We start from the raw sequence: 11,565 nt of genomic DNA on the forward strand, positions 1-11,565 counted from the left end.
CAACCAAAAAGCATATTAAAAAATGTGTCATGTGGATTAGATAACTTTTTCGATTCATATCCCGTCTATGGTCATGATTTTTATTTTTTTTTGTTTGATTTATTTCAATTGATAAAATGCTACTAGCCATATTTTAATTCATTTAAATATTATCAAAATTTCATTCATATATTTTCACCAGTTTCGTTGCTCACGTGCAACGCACGTACACTTTTCTAGTGTGTGTGTATATATATATATATTTTTGAGGGTCAGCTTTGTCTACTTGTGCCAATCACTAATTTGATCCCTTCCTCCAACAAATTGGCTATAACAGGAGAAACATGACCTTCTGAAAGAGTAAAGGTTACTCGGCTTCACCTAAAATGGGTGAAGGTATGAGCAATGACTCTGAGGCCTGATTGGTTCTTTGCATGTATTTTGCTCAATGATATGTTATTTGATTTCTAGAAATGTGATCACGTGGAGATGCATGAGAAGATTTCCGATCAGAATTTGCAATTGCTGCGTGAAAGGCTCGTTGAGACTGTGATCTGGCCCATGGACGACACAAGCTCGGAGGTGCTGCTTTGGTGAAAACACGATCAGTATGGTTTCTAAGTTGGTCTCTTGGCTTCCCTCAGACTACAGATTTGTACTTATTTCTTTACATTGTGCTTTGATAAGTTACACATTCATATATTTGTATTTACTTGACTACTGCACAATATTTATGCTTCAAAACCGCAAACTGTGATGCAATTAAATACAGAAATCCGATGAAACATGCAAGTTTTTACGCCACAGGTAAACAAAATGTATCTCAACTAGTACTTACCATCAAACTAAAGGTTGATTGCATGAATCTAGACATTCCATGTTGTAAGAGGAAAAGGAAACTAGATATTACACTGCTATCAATAATCAGACACTTAAAAATGAGATCCCAAAACTGAAATAACTAGTTATTCAGTTGGAAATACAAGTTACCTAGTTCACCATGATGCATTAAATCAACAAAACTTATATGGTAAAAGGAACGAAGCTAAGTCAGCCAATCTTGTCAGGTCGATTCCCGTGTGATGCCTTCAATAGTAGTATAAAATGCAAGAATGGGTTCAAATAACATAAGCAACAACTAGATACAGAATATTGATAATGGCCTCAAAGGTCTGCCAAAATATTGACATTTGACTAAGTTGCTTCCATTTCATGACCAAAAGGGGGCATCCAAACATAAAAAAATTAATTATTCACATAAAATCATGCCTATGTGATACATAGTAGCTCTCAAGTAAAATGAAAAATCTCATCCAGACACAAATATGCACAAGTAAATCGATGCTAATTTCGACGGAGGCATGCCATGTTCTTAAATGCCCCTGGCGAAGTAATACATGTTACAAAATTGGAAAAATGCAAAAGTACCTTTTTTCACATGTGCTCCTTCACTGGTGAATTTGTTGTATGATTCTACAAACTCACGTGGAAGCATCGCCAATCATTAATTGTCCAAGGACCATTCTCACTCGAAGCTGCAATTGAAAATTGTGAAGATACTTTAGTTTCAAATTAAATAACACACGCAATAACCAATATTTTGTAAGTCACCTTCACATCCAGGCAAGGGTCATTGGTCATATTCTTTAGTTTCGAAATTATGCCGGCATTTTGCAGTTCAGTAACCCGACCATGTGCACCTGGACTGCTCGGAAACGTTAGATTTACAATAGTCCAAACAGCAGCTGTTCTTAATCGGCTGTCAGTACTCTGCAAAAACTTGGTCAAAATTGATTCCGCGTCATTGCCTGCTGATGGAAAAAGTTGGTTCATTACAGCTTCTTTATGTAACTCATTCCCAGAAGCAACATTGCTGAGAGTGTACATGCCCTGGAAAACAAAACAAAATTGTCTTGACTCATGATGGGCAAGACGGAGGCAAAAAAAGAAGCTAACGAACAAGTTCTAAAATTTGAACCATTGATATAAAAGGCATGTGAACCACGATATACCAGCATAACGTCTAATTAAAATAATGTCTTATCATCTTTCTAACATAGCCTATATGATTTCATACGTATAACTAAAATGATGGTATGGGTAACAACAGCATTTTTCCTAAGCAGACAATTTGACAATAAATATCGTAAATCCACAAAAATCAACCTAATGATCTATCGTAGAATCTGGCTTTTGCATTCATTTTTTTGTTCGCACACACATTATCTGAAGGCCACTAAGTTGTAACAGATGCCACTCAGTAATTTTTCAATACAATTTTAGAACCATTGAACATGCTAGCAGCACCGAAACTTGCTTTGATACTAACTTGTGAAATGGGAATATGGAAGGAACAAAGAATGATCAATGCGGAAGAATTTTTTTTTTCTTTTTGATTGCTCGACGAGGAAGATTTTAGCTGCCATTCAAACTCATGAAACAGAGACACATTTACTATTATATTTGGTTTAAAAGTGAATTTGCTTCTTCAAATTCAAAAGGACAAAAGAAGCAAAACAGGTAAACAAAGACTAAGAAAATGACCATTCAATGTGTATATTTTATAACATGCCCATGTCCATTACCCACACACTGTCATATAGCATCATATAAATGTGATAGCTGCTCATGGTTTACGATTTAACTATCAGAACATCATTTGCTTCTTGTGCAACAAAATAGAACAGGGGTGAGATGTTACTGTCAGGCAACCACCTCCTAAAACACATAAACCTGAGCATGTAAAAAAAACACTTTACTTGAATAAGAACTTCAAACACATAAGAACTTTGCAATTGCCTTCCAATAGCATGGAGGAGAAGGCCATCTTCCCCAAACACATACTCGATGGAGTTTAAAGTACCAGCGATGAGATTGCGAATCAAAGCCCACCCTTGCTCCTGGACTGCAGTCTCTGGGTCTGCGAAGATTAACGCATCAGCAGATGGTAAAATATACTATCCTACATAATATATAGTCCCTAGGACACCAGCAGAAGTAACAAATAACAATTACCACTAATAAGGCTTGCTAGTGTGGACATCGTCAATTCCAAAAGAATTTCTTCTTTACATCTGTTGTTTGCAAGGAATGTCAGATTCTTTAGGGCGCACACAGCATTGACCCTAATGGAAGGTTCCATTGACTTTGAAAGCAAAACCAGCTGTTTCACACCTCCACATTGTGTAAATAGTGATTTATGTGCCTTAAAATCAACAACCACATTGCTGATTGCTCGCAGAGCAGCAATCTGAAAAAATTCAAATTTCAAGGAACACGTAATAGTATTTCACTAGCTTCAAAAACAAACAGTCATAAAAGGTAATATGCATTAACATGGAAATCATTAAAGGGATTATTTTTCAGACTTCTACCGAGACAGGCAAATAGAAGAAAATAGAACTACATATTTGATAGCAATGAAGCTGCTGAAAGCAGAACAAATACAACCTCCAGAAAATCCATCATTTTAATTTAATTTGAGACAAACACATGGATAAGAAGTGAGAACTTGTAAATTGTAATATAAAGACAGTGTGGTGAAAGGGGCAACAAGCCACCTATGCTCAACTAATCAAGAAACAAATTATACCTGGACTGACGTGCAGGAGTCACACAAAAGTTGAACCAAGGGAAAGGCGACAGTTTCATTCATAAAATGACCTGCACTCAAATTCTGAATAATATATTGTTATTGAATCCTACACAGGTGGGAATCATTCGGGCAACTTCACATTCAAATTTGTGCGACAAACCTTCACAGAACGAGATACATTCTTCAGGAAAAAACAAGCTGCAGCGCGCACTTCAGCACTATCATGAGCTAGTGCTTCTATTGCAAAATCTAACACCTGGACATAAGAGTAGGCATATAAATGATTGGCTAATAATAAGGTGAATCTTTTGCTAGATTTCAACAAACTATTTATGCAAAATTTCTTCCATTGAATTCTTCTGTACGACAGACTGAACAGATAGAATAGATAACTCATACCTGTATATAGGAGGAGACAGAAACAACAAAATATAATGTTCACGTGAAACAGTGTACCTTCAAATGTAGTACCCTATCCCTGCAGCATTCCAACTTTGAGCATAGATCAGCCAGTGCCACAAGTAATCCTAGCAATCGTCTGCATTGAAATGAACCTTTCTTCAAGTGTTCATGCATTTTTTCAACAGCATTGGCATCAAATGCGATTTTTTGCATATCCTCCTTTTCAGTTATCAAACTAGACAAAACAAAGGGAGATTCATCTCCAACTTGACCCGGATCATCAAGGAGATCAAGTAATATTATTACCAAACTATTTTTTATTCTCAAGTCTTGGAGATATGATGAAACAGTATTTCTTATGCTGATCAAACACATACAGGCTAACAATCTTGTTCGAGGATACTTATCCTTTGTTAGTTCAATCACAACATTCAGTGCATTTCCATAATCAGTTCCCACAAACTTGGACGAAACTTCTTGATTATCCCTAATGACAGCAGCCAGAGATTCTAAACTAGCATCTCTTTGAATTAGAGAACCTCCGAGAAGACTAACAAGCTTCTTCATAACTCCAATTTCACTCAATGCCTGCTGTTCAAGAGTTGTTTGGCATGAGTGAGCAATGATACTTGCACCAAGACCAGTAACATTCTCATTCTCGCTGTTAAGCAAAGAAAGGAGGAATTCCATGTTTTTCTCTTGAATAAAATCATACTTCGGAGCCAACTTTGACTGATAAATCAATTTAAGAGAACGAGCACCAGCATCAACAACCTGCATTGAAAATTCTAAGATAATAAGGTGATGATAAAAGATTGCAAGTCAACTCGCAAAAAATGAAGAAGAAAATATTCATTTAATAGACAGATCAAATAGGAGGCCAGTTAGTGCTTCAAATATGTGTCCAATATTTCACGATCTTAAAGTTCATGAGCACACTTTTAACACTAAATATTTCTCTCTTTAATGCATATGTTTAATTTAGCAGAAAAATAATGACAAAAAGAATAAATGATAGTTAAATTTTATTTTAGTCACTACTAAAATAATTGTGCCTGACATTTCCCTTACATTATCATGCAGTGGCAATTTAAATGTAGAGATGAGAACTGTAGAGAATTTCCTATGTCATGTTTCGATTGGAGGGGATGCAGAAGCCCAAGACAAAAGATTGCATTTCATAAAGGGCTAGAGCAAACTATGCTAATTCAAAAGTGATGCCAGCTGCAAAACTTGAAGAACGTAAACACAGATTTTGAAGAACAATAGTCAGAAGCCAAGTGATGGTACCCATTCAATTCATACATCTTTTGCTTAATACATTTATTATTTACTAAATCGGATACGATAACACACATATCACAAAGTTCAATGCCGACTACATTTTACAGCAACAGAAATTTCTATGTGAACAAAGAAATAAGAAACAGCAAAGTTATTAAAGCAGCAAAAAGAAAAAAATGCAGGGACTACACTGACAAGAATCAATAGCCCCAAAAAAGTAGTAAAATTTGTCGTGAATTCAAAATAATTAAGAGAAAAGCACACGGGAAAAGGAAGTATACCTTGTCGTTGACATGAGAAATTAGACTCAATAAAAGGGGAAAAGCCCCCACATCCAAAACAGCCTCAACTCCAGCATCTAATCCACACGAAAAGCTCCCAATTGCAGCGGCCGACTGAATCAACACGGACTCATGAAGCTCCCGAGCATCCCCACAGCTTCCTTCTGTAGCCGCCGCATCGGAGAGAATAGCGGCGACGGAGGGTACGGCGCCTAGCTTCAAGAAGGCAAGCTTCTTTGTACGATTGCCTATTATTTGGTTCTTCAAGTCCCTCAAAGCTTTCAGCTTAGATTCATACGGAGTGATGGCCGAATTCAGCCTTCCGATCAAGTCCTCCGGACGGCTGGAATGATTCGAAGGCGCAGAGGTGGGCATCGTCCCCGATGGTTATAGCGTGCAGGAATGTTATTGGTGGAAGCTTTCAAATGCAACGCAGCGAAGGGAAGTTGAGCTACGGCTGAACGGCCACGAGGAGGGGGAGATTGAGGGTGTGTGGGTATGTATGTTGTGGAGATGATCGAGGTTTCTCTGTTTGTTACTTGGCGCTATTAATGTTTTTTGGCCGAAAGTAGGGAAAATCGTGTTACGTCATTGGATTTCCGCAGGTTGTCGTGTGGAGTTGCAGATTAGCTCACCCCGGCTAAAGTATGGAACTGTAGAGCCAGTAACTGTACATAATTGCATGCGTGGAATAGGGTCGGTCAAGGCACTACCAGATGTGAGAATTGAGATTATAATTTAAATTCATTTAATACGCACGCCAAAAAAAAAATGAAGAATTGGAGGGTGAAATTTAACTTGATCGTCCAAATTCATACATACAATTAATTTTTCATCATAAATAAAATCGACCGAATGCTGCTCCACCGTCACCTTAATCCTTAATATATAGTCACTGCATTAAACATGATATATATAGTTGTATGCAACAATTAATCATCTCCTAAGAAACTTCCAAGGTCCTGTTCCCGTCCCTATTCTGCATACATAACAAATAAGAAATCGATAACCCAAAAATCCTCACATCACCTACATCAAAAGTTATTATGAGAAATTTAAATATATAGCCTTAGATAGCTCGGATAAAAAAGTAAAACATACCATTGAGTATGCAGAATATGCAAAATCAGATGCTCCAAAGTTTACACCATCGAAAACGAATGCTAATGCGTTGATCGGTTGTGCCGCTCAAACGAACGGTATTGTTTTTCGTCTATTATAATTCTACTGAATGAGTTAAATAAGATACCAACTGGGACAGTTGAATGCATACCGGGATTCCAACACCAATAAGATGGATAACATCGACATCGTCGGTGAACAATCTTGCTCCGAAATGTAGACCAATCACAAGAAATGCAGCAAGAAACAATCCAAGAACTAGTCCCAACTGCAACAATGTTTTTTAGTCACGACCGAGAAGTCAGTCGGAGACTTGGGGTTGATTAGTACCTGCAAGACTCTTGATACAGTGACGGTTGCACTAGTGTAATCCTTTCTTGCTAATGCACTTGCAAGAATTGCCTGAAAGAATCAAGATCACTTGCTCAATGTTTCTTATTTGTGCAAAACGATCTGTAACGAGCATTTCTTTAAATAAAAGTTGCAGCATCACCTGTCCAGTAACAGATAAGCCATCGGCTAGAAGAGACGTGGCTAGCCAGAGCTGGAAGCATACTTGAAACGCGGCCATTTGGGTCGATCCCAATCTTGCAGCCATTGATGCAGCCAGAGTTACGCAGAATGTAACGGCTATGACCCTTGTAAGTAACAATAATCCTATGTTGGAAATTAAGACAAGAATGTCGTAAGGACATAAAACGTGCCTTAGTACCAAGACTGAAGAATAAGAGATCACACCCTTTACCATATTTAAGAAAACGACCAAATTGAAGGTACTTGAGATTAGGTGGAATAAGATCCACTTGTTCTTTCAGTCTCCTGAAGAGTATCAATTATATTAAATACCTGAAAAAACAGTCACATTGTAAGATTATCCTTCAGTTTATAGAAAGCGAGCACCCGAATAACTGTTGTTGAGGTTGGTATGAAGGGAGAGTACTTCCTGAGATATAACATGTGAAATGGCTGCACCTCTCACGCCCAATTTAAATACAAATATGAATATAGGGTCCAATATTATATTAGTGATATCTCCTGCCACTGTGACATTATATCCGGAATTCGAGCATTATTTCAAGATCGATAAAAACAGACTCGTGATCTTATAATACATCTCTTTTATGCTTATAATATGCTTGCCTGTAGCATAAAGTGGAGTTTTTGTGTCCTTGAATCCCCGGAAAACGACTTGCATGGCCAAAGATAGTAGCACAGCAGGAGCACCTAGTGATCGTAGTTTCAAGTACTGTTGGGCAGGGTACGACATTTTTGAATCCTAAATACAAGGGAACGTGAAACGACACGAATCAAAAAGTAATTGCAGACAATTTGTGAAGTAACTTGATTTTCTTTAATATTGAATTTTGCTTACAGATTTGACTCCCATGAAGCTCAATAAAGGTTTTGCCGCAAGAATGAGAAATGCAGCTTGAATGAAACCTAGAACGCCACCAATAATCAATGCTGAAGAAGCCGAGGGTATCTGCTTCTTTTGCTGCTCTATTTTCACTGCTTCAAAGTTGTTGTTTGCTGGTTGCATCTTGTACATTGTCTCATCCAAATCTAATGCAGAAACGTGCTACAAAAAATTTATAAAATATGGGGAAACCGTGCGATTTCTAGTGTTCTAGGCTTAGTACCTTTCTGTGGTATCAGGAATTTATTTTCACCGTCAAGATTGGACGAACCCTTCTCCAATATTTCAAAATCATTGGTGTCTTGAATGGCTTTAGTTATTGTATCTTCCTCGGCTACGAAAGAAGTCGTTACACTGACAAGAGGGAAAATCGCAATTCTGGACACTTGATTGAATAAAGCAATGGAAACTCCCATAGCAGCAAGTTCAACTGGACCTGCACATAAAAGGGAAAAACTTGTTTGGTTCACTCTTCAAATCAGGCAGAAGAACGAATTATCATGTTCAAGGAGCGGGATTATATTTCATTGGAGGGATGACTCTTTCGGGACAGAAATTAAATTTTATCTTTGAAGTTACCTATTTGGCCGATGAATACTGTATCTATAAGTGATGCAATAGGATCGGCTGTCAAAGCTAGTGCTGCAGGCAGAGCGATTCTTGCTATTTCTGTACCGATATCATCCAATTTAAACATTGATCTGCTTGAAAACGAAGCGGAAAAAGATCATATTCTAATCCCACAAGTTCAACAAGAACAAATAAAAATCATTTGAATTTTCAGGAGTTCCAGGCTTTTCTGATTCCAAGATGCTGAACTATAAGAAATTAATACACATGAAACTCATCCACTCGTATGATCAGGCATGCTTAATTATGTCTGAACAAAAACTTAACGAATTAGAACTCATCATATACAAATTCATAGAACTTGAAAGATCACATGGAAGATTAAAGAACTAGTAAATACCGCGCGTCCTCGAAGAATATGAAGAGAGGTATTCTCCAATTCTTTTTGTTATACATTGCTGAACTTGATCAAACGAATCAATGGCTCCAAATACTGTAAAGTTTAAAAAACTTTAAAAAATTATTATTCAGACAGGTGAAGTTTCAGACAAGATAAAAAAAACCGAACTTTTGAAGTGCCAGTGCCACCACAGTTTAAGTTCCAACAATTTATTACTCACAATAACTTCATTCAAGAATAATCTAGAAGTGCCACCACCCCACTATTTGAAACTATCTATCTAAATTCACGAAAATTCAGCGTGAAAAATCTTACCTTTTTGCGATTCTTTTTGTCTCCTCTGAGATAAGGTAGTGACATAAAAATTTAGTTTTATGTGTTGTTCCTTCTACAATTCCATTTAGTGTGTTTGGTTGAAATTTAATAGGATTTGGAAGTAGAAATCCGATTTAGTGAATGAGATGTTAAAATAAGATTGGTATTTATTGAAATTTGGTGGGATTTAATTTAATTTAATTTAAATAAATGAAATATTTGTAAAACCCGGGATTCTGTACAAGCGTGATCATATCAGACTAATATCAGATTAATAATTTGATTGTGCTAGGATGGTGTAATCTGGGATATTAATATTTAAACCATTCAGAATATAAGATTTGTTTTGAGTTATCTAAGTCGTGTAGATAATTTTATCGTGTGCAGAATTTTGAAGCTCGAAATTAATATGGTATTATTTTCGGTACTTGAACTTTTGAGGTGATTAAATCTATCACGATCCAAGGAATTTATTAAGGAATTTCGAAGATTTAGCAGATAAAGGTCTAAGATTTAAGTGAAGATTGAGATACCAGGATAAAAGATCAAGCAAGAGATAATAAAATCCCTAGAATTCGAATTAAACAGTGTTTATATTTGCAAATTTCGAAATTGAGGGGAGATAAAAGATTTAAATTTCGAACAATATCACGGATAGATCATGATTTTAGATGAAGATTTGATTCAGAGTTCAAATGCAACTATAACTCTTGATCACGATAGCAGCCAACCCCTATAAATAGGAGGACCCTATAAGCTCAAAAATCACACCTAAATTCTCACACAAATTTCGAAATTCTCCCTCTAGTCTCCTTAAGAATTTTCGAGCACAGCGAAGCCCTGCCGCCGTCCAGCCAGTGAAGTACGAATTTCGAAGAACCCTAGCCTTTTTCACGTTTTTTCAAGATTTTAAGGTAAGTGGGCAAATTTTAAAATTCTTAAATTGTCGGTTATGTGTTTCCTTTTTAAAGAAAAATTCGGTTGAACACCGTCTACGTTGTTTTTTTTTTAAATCTTGTTGCGTTTATATGTTGGCACTGTGAGAATTCCCTGAAAATGGGTGGAATTCCAACATATGGCCCTTAACAGTGGGATATAACTGTTTTATGGCCTCGCCCCCTTAGATGATTAAAACTTAGGGACTGATATCAGTAAACCATGAGAGGTGAAAAATCGCAGTGTTACAATGATATGAATACGATTTTACGATTATGAAAAGCATACTGTAATTTTGTGTTATTTTCGATAATATTGAAAAATTTTATGTTGTGTTCGATATCTCCCACCTGCTGAGTATTCCCAAAATACTCACCCCTTACACCCTTCCCCAGATAAATCCGAAGAACAGGTCGAGGAAGAAGAATCTGAACAATTTTGGGGCTGGTGAATAAGTGTTATTTTCGAGATTGGCTAGTGTAGGATTTTCGAATTTTAGCATCTTTAAATTTTATGTTAGACGTTTCCGCAAATTTATTTTAATTCAATTGTAAAGACATTGGTTTTGAGAAATTATGATTAATAAACTGGTTTCGGTTTATACTATGATATGAGGCTGGTTGTTTTCAATTGTGTGATTGTTAAACGACGCCGGTGTCAATCCCGATTTAGTGAATGAGATGTTAAAATAAGATTGGTATTTATTGAAATTTGGTGGGATTTAATTTAATTTATATAAATGAAATATTTGTAAAATTGGAAGTATTTCATGAGATTTGGGTTACATGGACAAAATAAAAGTTTAGTCTATGTTTCAAAATTTATAAAATCTATTTGTTTTTAAAAAAATTATATAATTAATTCACACACATTTTATCATATTGTTGAAAAAGCTATTTAAAATTCTTTAAATGATTTCTTTATCTTAAGAAACTCCATTATTTTTAATAATAAAAAACTAATTTATCTCAATTTTCTTTTGATTGCTTTATTTTTTTCAATATTAAAAAAATTTATTTAATAAAAATATTTTTTTTATTTCTGTAGATATAATTTTTTATTATCATAATAAACAATATATGCATACTAAATTTTAACAATGTTACAAACAAAGAAAGGATTTTTAAAAATAAGTAAAACGATATTTTTAAATATCAATAATATTTTTGAAGTTATCAATTCAACTCTTGAAGAATATTGTAAGTTTTTTCAAAACACTAAAATCTGAATCCAAATTTTATTCAAAAAAAATCTCAGAACATAG

At 35.7% G+C, this 11,565-nt stretch overlaps 1 protein-coding gene and 1 pseudogene across 3 annotated transcripts; both read right to left on the bottom strand.

Moving 5' to 3' along the window:
- Positions 1-1,122: 1,122 nt before the first annotated feature.
- On the bottom strand, positions 1,123-6,138 carry LOC142521886 (uncharacterized). Of its 3 annotated transcripts, none has more exons than XR_012814382.1 (8): positions 5,542-6,137; positions 4,031-4,750; positions 3,735-3,830; positions 3,572-3,655; positions 2,995-3,229; positions 2,824-2,899; positions 1,591-1,869; positions 1,123-1,514 (listed from the first exon to the last, which is right to left on the bottom strand). XR_012814382.1 is itself a non-coding variant. In XM_075625064.1 (8 exons), the coding sequence occupies exons 1-8, from the start codon at positions 5,914-5,916 to the stop codon at positions 1,461-1,463; spliced, it is 2,004 nt and encodes a 667-aa protein (XP_075481179.1). In that variant the 5' UTR covers positions 5,917-6,116; the 3' UTR covers positions 1,123-1,460. The 3 variants fall into 3 exon arrangements, 2 of the variants coding, with proteins under 2 accessions (XP_075481179.1, XP_075481185.1); XM_075625064.1 differs by having other exon boundaries at positions 2,739-2,899; positions 5,542-6,116; XM_075625070.1 differs by lacking the exon at positions 1,123-1,514 and having other exon boundaries at positions 1,597-1,869; positions 2,843-2,899; positions 5,542-6,138.
- A 264-nt stretch (positions 6,139-6,402) lies between these two features.
- Positions 6,403-9,211, bottom strand: LOC142521898 (protein DETOXIFICATION 42-like; annotated as a pseudogene).
- Positions 9,212-11,565: the final 2,354 nt, after the last annotated feature.

This window comes from Primulina tabacum, chromosome 2 (genome assembly GCF_025594145.1).
Source record: "Primulina tabacum isolate GXHZ01 chromosome 2, ASM2559414v2, whole genome shotgun sequence".
Taxonomy (NCBI): Eukaryota; Viridiplantae; Streptophyta; class Magnoliopsida; order Lamiales; family Gesneriaceae; genus Primulina; species Primulina tabacum.

Bases quoted from the DNA above. Each gene is read 5' to 3' on its own strand.
- LOC142521886 (XM_075625064.1), bottom strand. From the start codon at position 5,916: ATGCCCACCTCTGCGCCTTCGAATCATTCCAGCCGTCCGGAGGACTTG. The intron at 1,870-2,738 runs GTAAAGTGTTTT...TTTGTTTTCCAG, and splicing joins TGTTTGAAGTTCTTATTCAA to GGCATGTACACTCTCAGCAA. The intron at 1,515-1,590 runs GTGACTTACAAA...TTTCAATTGCAG, and splicing joins ACCCTTGCCTGGATGTGAAG to CTTCGAGTGAGAATGGTCCT.